Source organism: Rhineura floridana, chromosome 9 (assembly GCF_030035675.1).
Source record: "Rhineura floridana isolate rRhiFlo1 chromosome 9, rRhiFlo1.hap2, whole genome shotgun sequence".
Lineage (NCBI taxonomy): Eukaryota > Metazoa > Chordata > Lepidosauria > Squamata > Rhineuridae > Rhineura > Rhineura floridana.
The window spans coordinates 428,819-447,268 of record NC_084488.1 but is presented as its reverse complement, the minus strand read 5'-3'; the positions used below and the strand labels follow the sequence as shown (position 1 = coordinate 447,268).

The 18,450-nt window shown below is 42.4% G+C and overlaps 1 protein-coding gene across 2 annotated transcripts in view; it reads left to right on the top strand.

The window, feature by feature from the left end:
- PPP2R2C (protein phosphatase 2 regulatory subunit Bgamma) overlaps positions 1 to 18,450 on the top strand; it is a 126,879-nt gene that overhangs the window by 96,238 nt on the left and 12,191 nt on the right. For both annotated transcript variants that reach the window (XM_061583696.1, XM_061583697.1), the window contains 2 exons: positions 6,995 to 7,159; positions 13,262 to 13,431. In XM_061583696.1, coding sequence (XP_061439680.1) covers positions 6,995 to 7,159; positions 13,262 to 13,431 — 335 coding nt within the window. The remainder of the gene's footprint in view (positions 1 to 6,994; positions 7,160 to 13,261; positions 13,432 to 18,450) is intronic.

The window sequence follows — 18,450 nt, the reverse complement described above, 5'->3', positions numbered from 1 at the left end:
AGCCGCTTCCCACACTTGGGGAATCTCCTGCACTTCGGCTGCATGCCTGAGCGGTTTTCCCCCCTCTCCACTCATCAGCTGTGAAGCAGCTGTGCGTGCAGTGCTTAGCTAGCTAATTTTAGGCAGGAGGTTTCAATCCCTTGCCTGAGTGGCTTCCTTGTGCTGCCTGCCGCCCACTCATCAGCTGTGCAGCGCATTTACAGGCAGCGCTTGCCGGCTTATTCTGGGCGGGAAGGTTGAAAGAGAAAAAGAATGTGGGGGCCCCCCAACTATGCTTTTGCCCTGGGCCCCGCACATGCTCAGGCATGCTCATAGCTTTGGGAGACGATCTTTCATCATATCCAGAACCCTCTTATAGGGGTTGCCTTCTGAGCCCTAGCTTTACGATGCCATGCCTGTCTCTGTCCTAAGAAATGGGGCTGGGGTCCCTGGGGGTACTGCCAATAAGTATCTCAGAAACATATTTGGGCAGACCTCCAGTTCCTTCAAGTTGTTCTGCCTTATCCCCCAAATCTCAATACCATATTGGATTTGAGAAGCCACATTCCCAAGGAACACTTTCAGTGCTGGATTTACCAACCTGCCTTCCCTAGAATAAAAAAATTGAGAATAGCTCGGATTGTTCTCTGTGCTGTTATTTTAGCATTCTGTAAATGAATGTTCCAAGAATATATTTATATTCCAAGATACTTAAAGGAGGGAACCTGTTCTATCTTGTTTCCACCTAAAACCCAGTTATTCTTGGACGTCTGCCAAAACCCATCACTTTAGCTGTTCTATTTTACAATAATCATTAAGTGTTTTCAGGCTTCTCTTCATCCCAGTTTTATTCATAGTTAACAGTACCAAGTCATCTGCATATATATTAGTATAGCAGTTTTACGGTTACCTATTGATGGGGGGAAATGCTCTGGGCAGTTTAACTCAGTTACCATGTCATTAATATAAAGATTAAGCAGGAGAGGTGCTAGCAGACAGCCTTGTTTAACTCCTTTGGTTGTACAGACTTCCTCTGTCAATCTTCCATCTGTACTAACTCTTACTCTCATGCATGTGCTTGTGTAAAGTTCCCAAATGAAAAATAACAGTCTGTTATCAAATTAGTCCCTGCAATCTTATCCCACAATCAGTTCCTATTGATTGAGTCAAAGGCTGAGGAAAAATCAATAAAAGCAGCATAAAGCCTCCTAGAAGGACCACTGGTATATTTATGTATTAAGTGGTATATCACGAAGATCTAGTCTAATGTCCTAAATCCAGCTTGTTCCTGATGTAGAATATTATTTTCATCTGCCCAGTCTGTCAACTTTTGGAGGAGGAAGCGACTATATATCTTAAAGCTGACATCCAATAAACTAATTGGTCGGTAATTCTGAGGTTTAGATTTATCTCCTTGTTATATATTGGTTATATAACAATATATCAGTTTCCATCCCTCGGGGAAAAGCCCCATGGTATTAATACAAGAAAATAACAATTTGGAGTTACTCTTAAAAACCTCAGGTGGGATCATATCCTTACCAGGTGCTTTACCTACTGCTAGGGCATGAATAAGTTTAATCACTTCTTGTTCTGTAACCGGGGGCCATTCTGGCAATGCTGCCAACAAATCCAGATTAGAAATTTGGCTGTTAATGCCAATATTTTTATCATTTCTAAAAATATTGCTATAGTAGGTGTGCCAAGTGTTTGCTGAAATACATGCCTCCAATATTGGGTTTGATCCCTTGTTTGACATAGAGATCACATCCCAAAACTTTCTCTCATTCCTTTCCTGGGCTTCTTTCTCTTTCCATAGAACACCACATGTCTCCTTTTCTTCTTTCTAAGAAGATCCTTATAGGCTGAATGGCAAGAGGCCACTACCTCCAAATCAGCTTCCAGCTTTAGCTGCCTTACCTTCCTGGTTAACTGAGCAAAATTCCTTTTTGCTTGTCTGCATTCAGTACCATACTTCTTTATGGGGGCCCATTCTAGACTGATGGACTGTTCTTGTTAAGAGTGGCCTTAAGGCATTAGAAATAGTCAGAATACCTTCTATAGGATCTAAGGGCTCATCCAGACCACTGTAAAATGTGTGACATGATCGCTTTGTGTTTTCATTATTTTTCGGTCATCCATATGACATCACACGCTTTTGTGCATTTTTGCGCAGTTACATCCGCTCCTGCAATACCGCAAATCATGCGATTTGCTTTTTTTAAATGGGAATCATCCGCTGTACCTTCAGGTGCTTGGATGCAATACCGCGGACTTTACAGCTGTGGGCGTTTGATGGGTGGTTCTTGGGCGGTTCCCCATATCCCTTCCCTCATTCTCAGCCAATCACGTATTTCCACTGTTGCGCATGTGCACGAATGTCTGGGGAAAGCCAGGGGAAAAGGAACCTATCAGAGCAATGGTGTGGTGTTGGGTCCCCCCCTGCAACTTCTACTGCGCAGATGCAAAAATTTGTGCAGAAGCAGCAACAGCGGTTAATTTTTAGCCAGCCTGCAAACTGGGCAGCCACTCAGGGGAGATCTGCAATTGTTGTTTGTAAACTTTTTCAAGGGAGAAAATATTTATCTTTGCCTAACCTCCACCTCCCACCCCTCACCCCCTGCATCAAATGCCCTTCTTGAACGTATTGGTCTTTGCTTCCAGGCATCCAGAGTCGAGGGAGAGGGGGGGAGAAGAGAAATGGAGGCTTTCCTCTTGGATTACAGACACCCTTAGTCAATTTCGCTTTCCTGCCTGCAAGGCTACTCTCTTTGAGTCTGGTCAATTTCAACCACAGCCTGCAGGTTCTCTGCAGCCCAGCTGAGCTGAAAGCATACAGTCGCTTTTGCGAAATATCGCAAATACAAGCAAAAACCCCACAGGAATTATTGGCATATAAGTGGTTTGCTAGAGCGTCTCAGCCACCGCAACCATAGAGACTAGTGGTCTACCTTCCTAGACATGACACATTGTTACTTGCTGTTCTGGAGAAATAAGTGGAATTGCAATCGTGTATCTCCAGAAACGTTAAAGGTAGAAAAGCATACAGTCGCTTTTGTGAAATATCGCAAATACAAACAAACAAAAATACAGGAATTATAGGCCTATAAGTGGTTTGCATGTTTCTTTTATCAGAGGGAACTCCGCAAAGCCTGTGCTGGTTGCTTCAGCGCAGATTGACACAGCAGCACGCGGGGCTGTTTGCCCGCATTCCCTGCCCGAGCCAAGAGCGGCCACCTGTGGGGGGGGCTGTTTGCTTCCCTCAGGGGCAGCATTCCTGCCGCTGAGCCGCATAACGGTCCGGGGCTGAACCCTGCAGTGAATGAGTCCAAGGGCTACGGGGGGATTCACCCAGCGATTACAAGCGCTGATCCCTTGCACTTCCCACAATCCCTCTGGATGGTCAGGGGCATCTGCAGACACCCCCCCAGCCGGCACTGCTCCAGAGTGATGAGCGACAAGGAACTCCATTACAGCCACTACTACCAAACCATCAGGAAATTCAAACTTTTGCGCTCATACATTCAAGCGCATGCGCCTTGTGCTTTGTTGCAAAGGGGGAGCATACGTCATATTTTTGCAGACCAATTGGCTGATAGGGGGGAGTGTTATGGGCGGAGCTGGGGAAAAGTGAGAAGAAGTACAGGTCCTCTTGCTGTGTGTGTGGGTGCAAAAAAAGCATTTCTTTTATTGGGAAAGAGCAAACAAACAGGCAAAGTGAAGACTGTCAGATGATGACCCAGATATGGAAAACGTGGATTATCCAGCTCCATTTGGATGAGCCCTAAATTTCCTTCTATAATATTATACTGCAATTCCAAAAGATAAGGACTATTCAATTGATCCTGGACTGTCTGACTGACAGAGGAAGACCATCTTAGTCGTTTCCCACAATTAATTGTTCCCTCTGTTATATCAATAAGTGTCTGGCACAGTAGGGGAACTTGTATAAATATAGTCCAAAGTATAGGTAGACGATAACTTTCTCGGTAATCTAAGATGTTATAGTTCACCTTGTAGGACAGTAGTTTAGAAGAACTGCTGTTAAGGAATGTGAAATATCCATTAGAGTTATCCTGTGGACTGCCATGAAGGGATATCAGCTGGAAACAAGACATTAACTCAAGTAATCTTCGGCCTTCTTCATTAGCTGTCTTATCCTGAGAGAGACGATCATAGGGGAAAACATTACTACAGTCCAACCCAAAAATTTTCCTTTTCATTAGGCCCTGAACCAACATGGGCACAGACCGCTATGCTTGCTTCCGGATACTGTATCTCACAGAGGTTCAAAACCTCTGCCAGTTCTTCCCAGAGTAACTTTGAACTCGAAGTTTTATCAGGTGGAAAATAAACATTAAGGCAAATTAAAGTGCCCAGCTCACCCCCCAATTTCCTCTTATCAATACTGATAATATAAAGTTTGATTTAGATTGGCAAATTACCTCAGCCACAACATCAAGTTTCACTGAGACTAATGTGGTCAAGCCTCCCCTAGCTCTTCCTTTCTGGTGGAATTTTATTGCAGGTAGCAGAAAGGAACTAAACCCTGGGAGCAAAAGAGTTGATGTATCTAATAGCCAAGCTTCTTGGAAACAGAGAATATCATACGGCAAAAGAAATTTACTAAACACTTGATCTACGCACTTATTCTGCCACCCAGCAGTATTCCCTGATATCACAGAAAGGGAAGAGTGTGGTTCTGTCCTGTCTAGTCAGGAGGATTGCCGAAGCAGACATTGCATATTAAAAGGGGGAACTCCAATTTTCTCCCTACTATTCTTGAACCCATGTCCATCTCCTAGGTCTGGGAGATTATTTGATCTTTTGCTTGTGTCGTATCTAACTCTATCCAAGCTGTAATTAGCTTGGATACGACTAACATAATGTCTAGATGAAGTAAAGGTATTATGAGGGGCAGGCATGAGAGGTAAAAGTTCTCTAAGCATGGGGCTGTCCCCATGACTCTGCCATGAAACAGGAATGTTATTTGGATAAGTTACATATAAAGGTATGTGTTCCTTAAATGTCCTGCATTTATGGGGGGGGGGTGTCTTTAAGAAAATGAGCCCTTTTGTATTGACTGAAGAAATGGCTAGGGACCTTACTTTGTTGAACTACTTCCTGGTATGAATAGGTAAATTTAGAACTTTGTCCCAATGTATGCTTACCCTACTTAAAAGACACATTACTATTTTTAAAATAAGAGAGAAAAGTCCAAAAGGTTTGACAGTGTTCCAAACAAGTAAAAGTCAATTCAATTATACCCCTTATTCTCCCATGTTCCCAAGTGTACAGACATGTGCAAGTCATTCCCCCTAAATCCTTCCTTAGGTTCCCGACTGCCGGTAATAGTTCTGCTAACGTCTCTGCACCTATTTTCCATGAGCCGTCCGTCTGCTTCAATGGCCAATTAAATATAGAGATACAGAAATCGGTCTTATCCTGTTCTGTCTGGAGAGTCCCTGTTAGTTCATTATCTGTCTGAATCAGCTTCTTCCTCAGTTCCTCACACTCATCTTCGAATCCATTCTGCCCCATAACATCATCTGATCTATGAAATTCCATTAGTGAGTCCTCTTGCCACTCATCCGAAACAATAAAGTTAGGGTCAGAAAGAGTATGGTGGGAAAGTTCAATAATATCATCCTGAATTTCTTCCACATCTGCCATATCTGGCCGTATCATCCCTTGTCTTTCCCAGTCTGTCAAAAAGTCACCCACATGGTCCCCAAAATCCTGGTCATCAATGTGGGAAATATCAACCTATAGCTCTGTTCAAACAGAGTTTTTATCAACTTCTTCACTAGGCGGTACTGGTGCAGGAGCTGTTGTCAGGATCCCAATCTCAATTAAGCCCACTGTGACCTGCATATTGGCCTTAAGACCAAACAGCTCATTCCTTAAATTATCCAGACTTTGAAATATTCTCTTGTTAGCTTGAGCTGTGAGAAAGCACTGGTCCCTGAGGGCTACCTGAGTTTCCTTTTCTATGCCCCTTACCAGTGAGTTGTCTTGCTGTACAGTAGCAGAAGTGTACAAAAATGTGCCATCTTTAGGGGACGATAAAAAGGAATTTCTGCATGTGAATTCTAGGTCAAGAAACCAATTGCCCATCTGTTCGTGATCACAAGTATCTGGAGACTCTCCCAGCTGGGGATCTCTACTATCTTCATCATTCACCAAGGCAGTAAAATTCAGTGAGTCTGCCATAACTGGGGTAGAGTTGCCCTTGCTTAAAATTCCTTTGTTAAATGTTCCTTCAATTTCCACAGGAAGGCAATATTCCAAGATTGATCTCTGTGCGGGTGCAGAGAGAGGTTCTATAAATCTCTTTTGGCTTTTCTGGGATCTAGTTACTACCATGATGCCTTAATCACTCTGAGTTTACTCCAAAAAGGAAAAAACTCAGCGCTTCTCCTTCTAAAATCTTTCACCGTTGTCCACTCAATGCAATTAAAACAGGCAGGGCAGCCATAAAACAGTAAAACTTTTTCAAAACAAAACACTACTTCCTTGCTTCTCTCGTAATAGCCCTCTCGCATCGTTAACTTGTGAAAACACTCACCAAATGCTCCAGGTTGAAATACAAGAGGAGCAAAGCTGTCTCATCTCAGGTTGTAAACTTTAAGCTTTGGACTCATTAATCACAGGACACTAACAAAATGTTAAATTGTTTAAGATTCTTAAAATGCCATAAAACAATGAAGTAAATTAAGAGGGAGTCATGGAGCTCAGAACAAAACAACCTCCTCGGTTGCCATTTTGGAAGGAGTCACTTTCTTTGTACTTCAAATTTCTTTGGTAAAATGGGTATTTTTGGTGCCCATAACAGTTTTTTAGATTTCCAAATGTGTCCGTGGGCTCAGAACGGTTGGAGACCCCTAGTGTAATTCAATAGCACTTTCAATGAAAAATCAATAGGAATGTAAATGAGTACATACATAAAAAGATGGTAAAAATAACAATTTGTCTATAAACAGTAGCATGTTCCTTAATAAATATGCTCACTCAGACATTGTAGATATAAAGCCAGCCAACATGGAGGATTTGACAGAAGTTATTACGGCATCTGAATTCCATCCTCACCACTGCAATCTCTTTGTCTACAGCAGCAGCAAAGGATCTTTGAGACTTTGTGACATGAGGACATCAGCACTGTGTGACAAGCATTTCAAACGTACGTTATTAAGTGACATTTTCATTAAAATGCTAACTTCTACATAGTGGACTTGTATATAGAGATTATCCATTTATGTGCTCATTAGAAGTATTAGATCGTTCACAAATGTTTTGGCTTGGATCAAGAAGGTAGCAGGAATTCCATACCTTCAAATCTTGGGCGGGAAACCTCCAGCCTGCAGACTAATCTGGCCCACTAGCCTTACCCATTTGGCTCATGAGGCCATTTTGGTCAAACAACACCCACCCACCCTACATCTGGTAAGGACAGATCTTGGCCAAATCTGGTTGTCAGGCGCCTTTGAAGTGCTGTGCAAAGCAGAAACCCAGCACTAAGCAGGATTGCCTTCTCTCCACTGTGAAGGGAGGACAATCCTGCTTGGTCCAGGTGTACACAAGAGCTTCCTGCAGGAATCTTGCAGATCTGAACCCAATGTTAAGCAGGATTTTCCCCCTCCACAGCAAGCTGATGCAAAGGGAGGGTGATGCTGCTTGGTCCACTTGTACGAGAGAGAGCACCCTGCAGGAAACTCTCAAGCGCCTCCTGACCTGCTCAGTTTGGCTGCACTTTCAAAGCATATAGCAGGCAGGAAGGAGCTGCTAAAAGCAAGTTTTTTCCTTTGTTTCAGCAGCTGTTGCCTGCTACATTTCCTGCAGTCCCAACTTTGGGACTTCAAATGACAAAAAACCCTGAAATCATTTGTGGCAGCCCTGCCCACCTGGCAAATTTTGCCTGTGAGGCAAATTCTGATAAGGATCTGGCTGGTGGAACCAAAAAGATTCCCTACCCCTCCTTTAAATAGTTGAACTGACACTTGGGAGAGAGGTGTTAGCATAGAGGCCTTGTTTGCTCCCCACTTCTGAGGTGCAATCCCTATTTGACAAGTGTTCGTGGATGTGTTCCACAAGTGCAAAGTGTGTTTCACCAAGTGCCCTGAACCCCCCCCCCCAATGCAAAGTCCCATACATGAGGATCTTGTGAGGTAGTGTGCTGCGGGAGTCAAGAAGTGAACTGAGGCTGGAGCAAGCTTGGTTTATAATGTAATGCTGCGGCTGTGCGATGGGCCAGGAATTACGCCCCGTCCCAAGTGCTCTTTTGGAGTGATGCGGGTTGGATGTCTTGGTGGGCCTGGTCCAGATTTCTGAGGATCAGGCCTTCCCCATTGACTTCCATTGTGGTTTGGCTTACACTACCCTTTTTTGCTATAGCATCGAATTCCATAAATTAAGTATATGTTCTCTAAATAAATACCTTCTTTTGTCTGGACTCTACTGCCAATCTCATTGGACAACCTCAAGTGAGAGAGGAGGAAACTTCTCTCTATCTACTTACTGCACACTATACATTATCATAAATGCTCCTTCTTATCTTCAGTAAGAACAGACGAATCTGTCAATTTTGATTCCTCTCAGTTTCTAATTTTCAAATATTAAGTACATCTCTCTATATTTCTGCAGTAGTTTGCAACATTTTTAAAGTCCTCATAAATTCACCAGCATTTTAGTGCAAATTTCTCCTAATTCTTGTACACATTTTTGTGTACAACTTTGTCTGATATACACATTTTTGAAGGCATGTTAATATAATGCATTTTATTTGTTATTTTCTCTAATATATACATTTTATGCACATGTTTAACTTACACATTTTTGTACATATTATTTGGTTGGAGAACTGCAGCCCAAAATTAAGAGAAGTGCAAATTTTGAAAGATGGCTGTGTTTTGATTTGCATATTGTTTCAGAAAGTGTGAATTAGGTAAGTTCACCTTTAAATATGAACTGAACCAAATTCCTCTCCTATTCGTCATCTTCAGGGGGAGAGTGCCATTGCTTATGTAGCTAAAACAGCACTACCCACGCACACACAAGAGGGAGGTATCAGTAGATTTGGGAGGAACACCAAGGCTTGCAGAAGTACAAAATATATTTGGGCAAAATGGGGAGGGGGAACCCCCAGAATAGCCCAATGATGACTGAATATGTTTGGTGACCATGGAATGTTGATTAAGAAGGGAAAAAGCTCTGGAAAGCCAGGAGGGGAAAGGGATGGGAGTGGTGAAACTCTGAAAGAAGCACTCCACTGTACACCATTTTGTTGCAACTCCCACATGTAATTTTATAAATCTCTATCATGTCACTCTCATCATAATTATTATTAATTAAAAAGTCCCAAACATTTTAGCCTCTCCTTGCAGGAATATGCTCTAAGCTACTTATCAATTGGACTGCACTTTTCTGCATTTTTTACAGCTCTACAATAGCCTTTTTGAGATAGCGAATCTTCAAACTATACATGAATCCAGATGTGGACACATAGAGTACTACAATGCTGGCACCTTAATTCTGTCCCTTTTCTAGTAATCTCTAGCATGGAACTTGTCTTTGTCATAACTGCCATGCATTGAGTTAAAGTTAGTTTTCATGACAACTCCAGGATCTGTTTTCTGGTTAGTCACCACCAATTCAGACCAATCAGTGTATAAATGAAGGTAGAGTTTTTTGCCCAAATATGCATCAGCTTATACTTCTGTACATTAAATCTTATTTGCCACTTTGTTGATTTATCCAAGATACACTTTTTTAGTTCTTCACAGTCTGCTTTGGTTTTCAATCTTTCTAATTTTTTTGGTATAATGCTAGAAGCCTCCAGGCCAAGATAGTTCTTAGTGCTAAATGGGCTCCTTCTGGGAGGAAAAGCAGGATATAAATTTAATAAATAATAATAATGAGTATAACGGACTAGACTCCTTGGGGCCAATTTTCATAGACAGTTTCTCACTCCACATCTTCGGGCAACTTGCAGCAGTTTCATGTTGATGTTAAACAGATGTCAAATGTGTTGGAATCAATCCAAAATACCTCAATTATTTTCTCTGTGTAACAAACACTTCCACACCAGGGAAGATGGGGGGGGGGATACAGACCCCAAGTTTTAGTATTTAGTATCCAATTCACACATAACTGTATAAATCCTTACTCATCTTTTTACAAGACAAATTCCAATCCTAAGAGAGATGCAAGCCTGTAGTCAGCCTAAAAGTTTTATGCGGGGGACAGGACCAAAAAGTAAGGGGCAATTTATCATTCCTTTTTAAGACACAATTGTACACTTTTTTTCTATTTTAATCTTTATTTTTGCAGACATATTACAACTTAGGTACATTCACATTTTTTAAAATAAACAACCTCAACCATTGGTAATTTTCTTGCCAACAATTAACAAAAAAGGTAAACAAATAAAGAATAACCCACTAGTAGAAAGTCAAGAATAAGCTGCAACAGGAGTATTCTTATAGTTCATAAGTGTTCTTGTCTTCAGTGCTGCAAAATGTTGTACAAGTTCTTCCAAATCCAATGGTCTAGCAAAATTAAGAACAAGATCAGCTTTACATTCAGGTAGCATTGACAATAACTGCAGACCTGAAACTGACATTAAATGAGAAAGTAACTTTTGAATGTTGCAGCACTGCTTAGAATGGTCAATGCAGCCTCAACCAAAAGACCAAGTCTGGGAAATGCAGGTCCATATTTTGTGAGCACATCTGCAAATTGCACCAATGATGGTGTTTCTTTAATAAGGGATTTTGTCAACTTAAGCTCTGGTTTTAAGTTTTCTAGTTTTTTACAGTTGTCTGAGTTATTTCAATATTTCACATAGAGGATTCAATTTGTCCTCATCCCTATGCTGAAGCAAATATTTACAAGCTGCTACTATAACGGTGTTGTCTCTCTCCTTGAATCTGTTTTCCAGTTCAGGAGTGCAGTGGTCAGTAACACTGTTATGATACCTTCTGAACTCTAGTTCATTTTCATTCATCCCTTCAAAATTAACACCATCACCAATACTGTCAGAAAACTTTTGTGGGAGTTTATCAAGGTGTTTTGATTGTAATTCATTGTCAGCAGATTCACATGCTTTCTTGGCCAGGGCCGGATTATCCATTAGGCTTAGTAGGCTGAAGCCTAGGGGCCTGGAGCTCTTGGGGGCCTGTGGGGCACTGGCCTGAGGGCCCCTGAAGCTACAGGGGGCCCTCCGCTCTCCTTCTGCGATTCGCGGACACATCCATGGACCGCCATCCCCCCACTTTACCTACCTTTCCGTTGTTTTTTGCAGTGCGCAGATTTGCCATCAATAAAGATGGCAGCCGAGGTTTCCTTAAGGGGCTGAAGCCTCTGCCGCCATCTTGGCTGTTGGCACACATGTGTGCTATACGCACACATTGCTGCCATCAACAAAGATGGCGGCAGAGGCTTCAGCTCCTTAGGAAAACCTCATCCGCCATCTTGATTGATGGCAAACCTGCGTGCACCGCACAAAACAATGGAAAGGTAGGTGAAGCGTGGGAATAGGGGGTCCCAAACACCAATCAGCCTAGGGGCCCTCCTCAGCTTAATCCGGCCCTGTTCTTGGCTGCTTCAAAAGTGTTGCTGAAAATATCTTTTTGCAATTCTTGCAACTGCTTCCCAAAACAGTCAATAAATTTTAATGCCACATCAGTACCTAGATTCTTCTGCTGTAGCAGTGATGTTACACTTTTAAGATATCCCAGTACTTTTAGCATAATTTCACTAAGGAAAACTACTGATCTGATTGATCCTGAATCCCACTCTTCTGCTGCAGTGATTGCTCTTAAATGGACATAATAGCCATAGAGTGCAATTTGCTATTTCAGGTAGGAAAATTCAACCTACCTTCTGAGTCCCTGATTGGCAAGTTTAGACACATAAGAACAAATTGACCAGGTCTGTTAATCTTCCTTCCCTCCATTTTAATCTCTGCCTCCTGGCCCTTGTCACATGATCAGTCATGGTATACAGATTCTACTGCAGTATCTCCTCAAAATAAGAGTCTGTACCTTTAAGGAGAAAAACTCATTGGTTTTTCTATGGCAAAATGGACTGCCTTCAAGTTAATTCCGACTTCTGGCAACCCTATGAATAGGGTTTTCATGGTAAGCGGTATTCAGAGGGGTTTTTACCATTGCCTTCCTCTGAGGCTGAGAGGTCACCCAGTGAGCTTCAGGGCTGTGTGGGGATTCGAACCAGGTCGTGGTCCAACACCTTAACCACTACACCACACTGGTTCTCACTGCAGGGTGCAGCATCTCTCCAGGCCCATAGTGGGGAGGGGATAGGGGGGTCCTGGCCACCCCTAAATTCTCTCTCCTCCATTTGTTTACAAACAAATAACTAAATTTATTATATGGCTTTTCTATAGTCCTTTAATAAATTTAGTTATTTGTTTGTAAACAATTGGGGGAGAGAAAATTTAGGGGTGGCCAGGACCCCCCATCCCATCCCTGCTATGGGCCTAGAGAAATGCTGCACCCTGCAATCATTCTGGATGCCCTTCTCTGCACATTTTCTAGCTTTGTAATATCCTTTATAATAAAGCATCTCTATCATGTCCTTTATAACGATGCAGCAATCAGAACTGTTCACAGTATTCCAAATGTGGTCACACCATTGATTTGTATAAAGGCATTATAGTACTGGCAGCTTTATTTTCAGTCCCTTTCTTAATTATCCCTATCACAGGATTTACTTTTTCCACAGCAGCCACACACTGGGTTGATGCTTTTGTTAAATCTATCCTGCACTATCACTGCAGGCTTCTAAACATGCTCACCATATACTCTTAGAAGCTCCCTTTATAGCCCCCATTTCAAAGCAGAAAGGTTTGGGGTGGAATGGCATGTCAGGCACATTGGGGTGGTTCAGGGACCCTGTCTTCCTCCCCAATTTAAGAAGTTATGCATTATTTTTGAATGCCTGAAAAGGAGAGTTTAAAAATTACTCCATTATACATTGATAAGTCTTGCATTGAGTTAGTTGAGCTGCATTTGTTCTGTGAACCAGTTATAAAAATGTGGGTTTTTAAAAGACTTTTATCCCACCTTTCCTCAGAAGTTCAAGGTGGCTATGAAATTCAGTAAAAATATAAGAAATTACAATCTAATGCTTTGATTAATTTGAAAGTGTCACAGTAAAATTATATATACATACATACATACATACACACACACACACACACACACACACACACACACACACACACCTCTTAATAGTAATCTTTTTCTCTTTTTTGTCATACCAGTTTTTGAAGAACCAGAAGACGCCAGTAGCCGTTCATTTTTCTCCGAAATCATTTCTTCTGTTTCCGATGTCAAATTCAGCCACAGTGGCCGATATATGTTAGCAAGAGATTACCTCACTGTCAAGGTTTGGGATCTGAACATGGAAACAAAACCTATAGAAATATACCAGGTATTTGTTGTTCATTGTTTTCTACTACAACAAAATGGCTGCCTGCATTATTTCTGTGCAGAATGGCAGTCTACAATAAAACCTTTAAAACTGGGATAGATACAGAAGATACTAGATTGCCTTTGACCCATGGAGAATATTTTTTATAAAGAAAGAGATGGGATGGCAATGGTCCCAGTGCTAAACTTACCCAGGGTTTTTGACGTTACTTAAAAGTAAAACCAAGAGAGGAAACTAATTCCTCAAGAATGCCAAGGTCAGTAATAAAATGTTTTGTATTTAAAAAGCTGTTTATTGAGCCCAACACATTTTAGGTCTAAATTACCTACAGGAAGTAGAGGATCAGCTATCATTGACTTGATTCTAACCAACAGAGATGACTTAGCGGATGAAGTTGCAGTTATGGGAACTCTGGGGGGAAAGTGACCATGTTATACTTGAGTTCTTGATATTAAAGGAAGCAAAAGCTGAGAGTAGCCATAAACATACCCTGGACTTCAGGAAAGCTGATTTTAATAAATTCAGAACAATGATAAGTAAGGTCCCATGGCAAGCAACCCTAATGAAAAAAGGAGTCCAAGATGGGTGGGAGTTTCCAAAAAAAAGAAATTATAAAAGCACAATTGCAAACAATTCCAACAAGAAAAAAAGGTAGAAGACAGCAGAAGAAGCTAATGTGACTTCACAAAAGTGCACAGTTCCTACTTTGGCTTAGTCTTCCCCCAAAAGAGGGTCTATGACTCTCCTGCCAAATGCACAGTACAAGTTGAAGGGGCAGGATTACATCTTGAGATTGTCAAGGAATATCTAATTATTTTGAACAAGGGCCTGATGAACTGCATCCTAGAATAATGAATGAACTGGCTGAAGAACCCTCAGAACCATTGTTTATTATGTTTGTGAAATCATGGAGGATGGGTGAAGTGCCAGATGTTTGGAGGATGGCTAATGTCCCTATATTCAAAGAGGGAAAAAGGAGAAACCTGGGAACTATAGCCCAGTTGGTCTTACATCATTCCCTAGGAAAATCCTGGAGCAGATTATAAAGCAGTCTGTAAGCACCTTGAAAGCAATGCAGTGATTACTAAAAGCCAACATGGATTTGCCAAGAACAAACGCTGCCAGACTAATCTTATTTAATTTTTGATCTGGTAATCTCCCTGATAGATTGTGGGAACACTGGGGACATGATAGCACTCTTCAAATACTTGAAGGGTTATCACACAGAGGAGGGCCAGGATCACTTCTCAATCATCCCAGAGTGCAGGATATGGAATAACGGGTTCAAGTTACAGGAAGCCAGATTTTGGCTGAACATCAGGAAAAACCCTCCTAACTGTTAGAGCAGTATGGCAATGGAACCAATTACTTAGGAAACTCCAACACTGGAGTGCTCAAGAGGCAGCTGGACAGCCATCTGTTGGGTATGCTTTAAATTGGATTCCTGCATTGAGCAGAGGGTTGGGCTTGATGATCTTATAGGCCCCTCCCAACTCTACTATTCTGTGATTCTGTCACCTTTTCTCAAGGGCAGTCTGTAACAGATAAAACATTCATAAATAACTAAAATATATAATCATGAAAGGCTTTATAAACATAAGACAGAAAGGTAAAAGTATTACTAAATTATTTAAAATATACAAGTTGTAAACCAGATTTCCTAACTGCAGGGAGAAAACCCAACAATTATTTACCTTAAAAAGAAACTTCAAGTCCAAAATCCCTTTGTATTAGGCCAAAGGAGAGAGCAGCTCTAATTTCAAAAAGTAGTTCTGAATAAATGAAGCTCTTCTTTATAAATCTGGTATATTAATCCAGGTGGCCTCACTCTGATTATTACAGCAACCATGACACCAAAGCAGGTTTGTCCTACCCATGAGCAAACTCGTGTTTTACCTATTACACCCATCTTTAAAATGAGCTAAGGTTCTTTTTTAAATCCTATTCTGCTTTTGGTGGTATTGCACCTGCTTCAACATCTTTTTGAAAGTAGAATTATTAAAAGAAAACAATTACAACAGAGATGAGAAATCTAGGTTCTCATTCAAACCCATTGGAGATGAACTCTTCAATTGGAGTCTCCAACTGTAGAAACTTTTCATATGGACTCTGCACCTTTTCTATAGCCCTGAAAGTCACTTCTCCAGCAGCATGTCTATAATTCTGAAAGTGAGCAAAGAGTGCCAACTCCATTATTCTGAATATTGCCTAAATTCTTACTGATGTGCTTCTTAAGTGGTCTTTGTCCAATATACATGGATGTATGTCTTATACAATGCATGTGAAGTGATGAAGACAATACACCCTATTATCTACAGGATTAACAAAGGAAAGGCACTTGTGGGTGTGTTTACAGAACACACAATGGCCACAGGAATGGTGCCCTATGGGTGCAGGAGCACCCTTTAGAACTGGTTGTTGTGGGCCGGAGGGAAGATTAATGGGGATGAAGTCTGTGACCAAAAGGTCACATCTGGTTTTTTTTTACTGAGAACTTTTTTAGCTGTTTTCAAAACTGTTGTAGGATAACCTCTGTTACATAGATGAGTGTGAAGAATAGAAGCTTCTCATTCAAAATCCGATGTCAATATACCAGGGACTCCACCAGTCCGGACTGTCCTTTTTTATGGTTTCTCTCCCCGCTCTAGCATAGACCTCACCAGATCTCCCGGCTAGGCAGCACCACCAGTCACGTCCTATAACCCGTATTCCCAGAGACTCTGCCTGAGTCTCCCTATCAGGTTACTTCTGTGACTGCGTGCTTAAGCTGTCCCAATCCCTTTGTATCAATGCAGATAATCCTGGTTTGCTCTGAATACTTGTGGTGTTATTCTTCCCTTCCCCTCTGCCACCATTTGTCACTCTTCAGCCTTGGTAGTTACCTTACCCTCCCTTCTGGTCTGTGAAACCCCAGCCAAGGATCAGGCCTTTGGTAAACCAAATATATTTATTAAATAACAAAGATAACAAGATTTCTTTATAAAGGCACTTAAGCATATGGTTTCATCTATTCCTGAGGTACTGGTCTTAGTATTAATTCGAACTCCACCCTCTCCTCACATCCACCAACTCTCCACACAATCTCCTCTCAAAAACCCACCAAAACAACCCACTAACATCCACCCTCCACCTCACATCCACCTTTCACCTCACATCCACCCTCATTCTCTCAAATTCCAACTCCCTCTGTTTTTCCTTATCTGCACCTTCCATCCTCAATCTCTCAGTTTCCAACTCCCTCTGTTTTTTCTTCTCTGCACCTTCCATCCTCAATCTCTCAGTTTCCAACTCATGCTCCCATCTTAACTTCTCTCTCAAGTACTCTATATAAGCGGGATTGCTTGAGTATCCTTCTGGGGTCTCTTCCCTGACAGGTTGTTTTTGCTGGGCAGTTGCAAATCCTGTAAGTGCTACCCTCAATTCATCTACCCCTTTACCCTCGTGAGGTAAATTGAATGTTATGCACTTCTCCACCAGCTCCTCTCTTTTCATTTTTATATATTCAGCCATGGTCACTCACTCTTTGCCACACACTCTTTGCCAGTCACTCTCACAAGTAATCTTGTTTTGCTATTTCTGTTTGCCACACCACTGTTAGGGATTCTCTAGTATTCGTATCTCACTGCTACAGCCAACACCTGTGACGTATTCTCCTGTGTTCGTATCCCACCGCTGTGCTACCACATGTGACATGTGACCAATATACACGCTGAGACCACTCTCACTGGAGCTCCGCGGGATTTCCTGGAAACCATGGCTTCCTGGGAACTGCGCCTTAGTAATACTGAGCCCACCCATGTAGCCGGTCAAACTCTTGACCTTGTATTTGTCCCGGCAGGAGAGGGTAGTGTGCTGAAGTTAGGGGCTAATTCTTTTACCCCTGTGTCATGGTCAGACCACTATCTGGTAAAGATGGATCTCTCGATGCCGCATGCCCTCCGCAGGGGTAAAGGTCCTATTAGAATGGTCCGCCCCAGGCGCCTGATGGATCCAGATGGTTTCCTGACAGCGCTTGGGGAATTGGAACCTGCTGAAGGTCGCCCGGCCGATGCCCTGGTGATGGAGTGGAATGAGAGGATCGCCGGGGTGTTAGACCGAGTGGCTCCGAAACATCCTTTCCCCCTGAACAGAACTCAAGTAGCACCATGGTACACACCACGGTTGCGTACTTTGAGACAGGAGGTGAGATGACTAGAGCGCCGGTGGCGGAAGTCGCACTCCGAAGATGCTCGGCACAGGTTAGAGCAGCAATAGCTGCCTACCAAGTGGCGGTAAGGGCAGCAAAGAGGGAATTCTTTGCTGCCTCTATTGCATCAGCTGAGTGCTGTCCCAGGAGGTTGTTCCAGGTTGTCCGAAGCCTGGTCGGTCCAGTTGCTCAGGAACCCTTGGAACAGTCTAAGGCCTCCTGTGACAAATTGGCAAAGCACTTTGCTGATAAGATCGAACACCTGAGGAGCTCGATTCCGTGCGCCGTGGATACAGTGAGTGAGCTAGAGTTAACCAGTTGCAAACCGGTCAAATGGGATCGATTTCGGCCTCTTCCTGCTGAGGATGTGGACAAGGTGCTCTCATCTGTAAAGCCTACCACTTGTCTAAATGACCCTTGCCCATCGTGGCTCTTTATGAGCTGCAAAGAGAGATTGGGTGAGGGGATCAAGGCAATGGTTAATGCATCCTTGCAAGAGGGTGTTATGCCACTAGCCCTCAAGGAGGCTATTATTAAACCCATCTTAAAGAAGTCCTCCTTGGATCCCCAGATTTTAAACAACTTCTGCCCAATTTCAAACTTACCATTCTTGGGCAAGGTCATTGAGAGAGTGGTGGCAAATCAGTTGCAGACACACTTGGATGAAACGGATTATCTAGATCCATACCAATCGGGTTTCAGGACTGGACATGGAACTGAAACAGCCTTGGTCACTCTGGTAGATGATATGAGGAGGGCACTGGATAGGGGAGAATTCACCTTCCTTGTCCTCCTGGATCTCTCAGCGGCTTTTGATACCGTCGACCACGGTA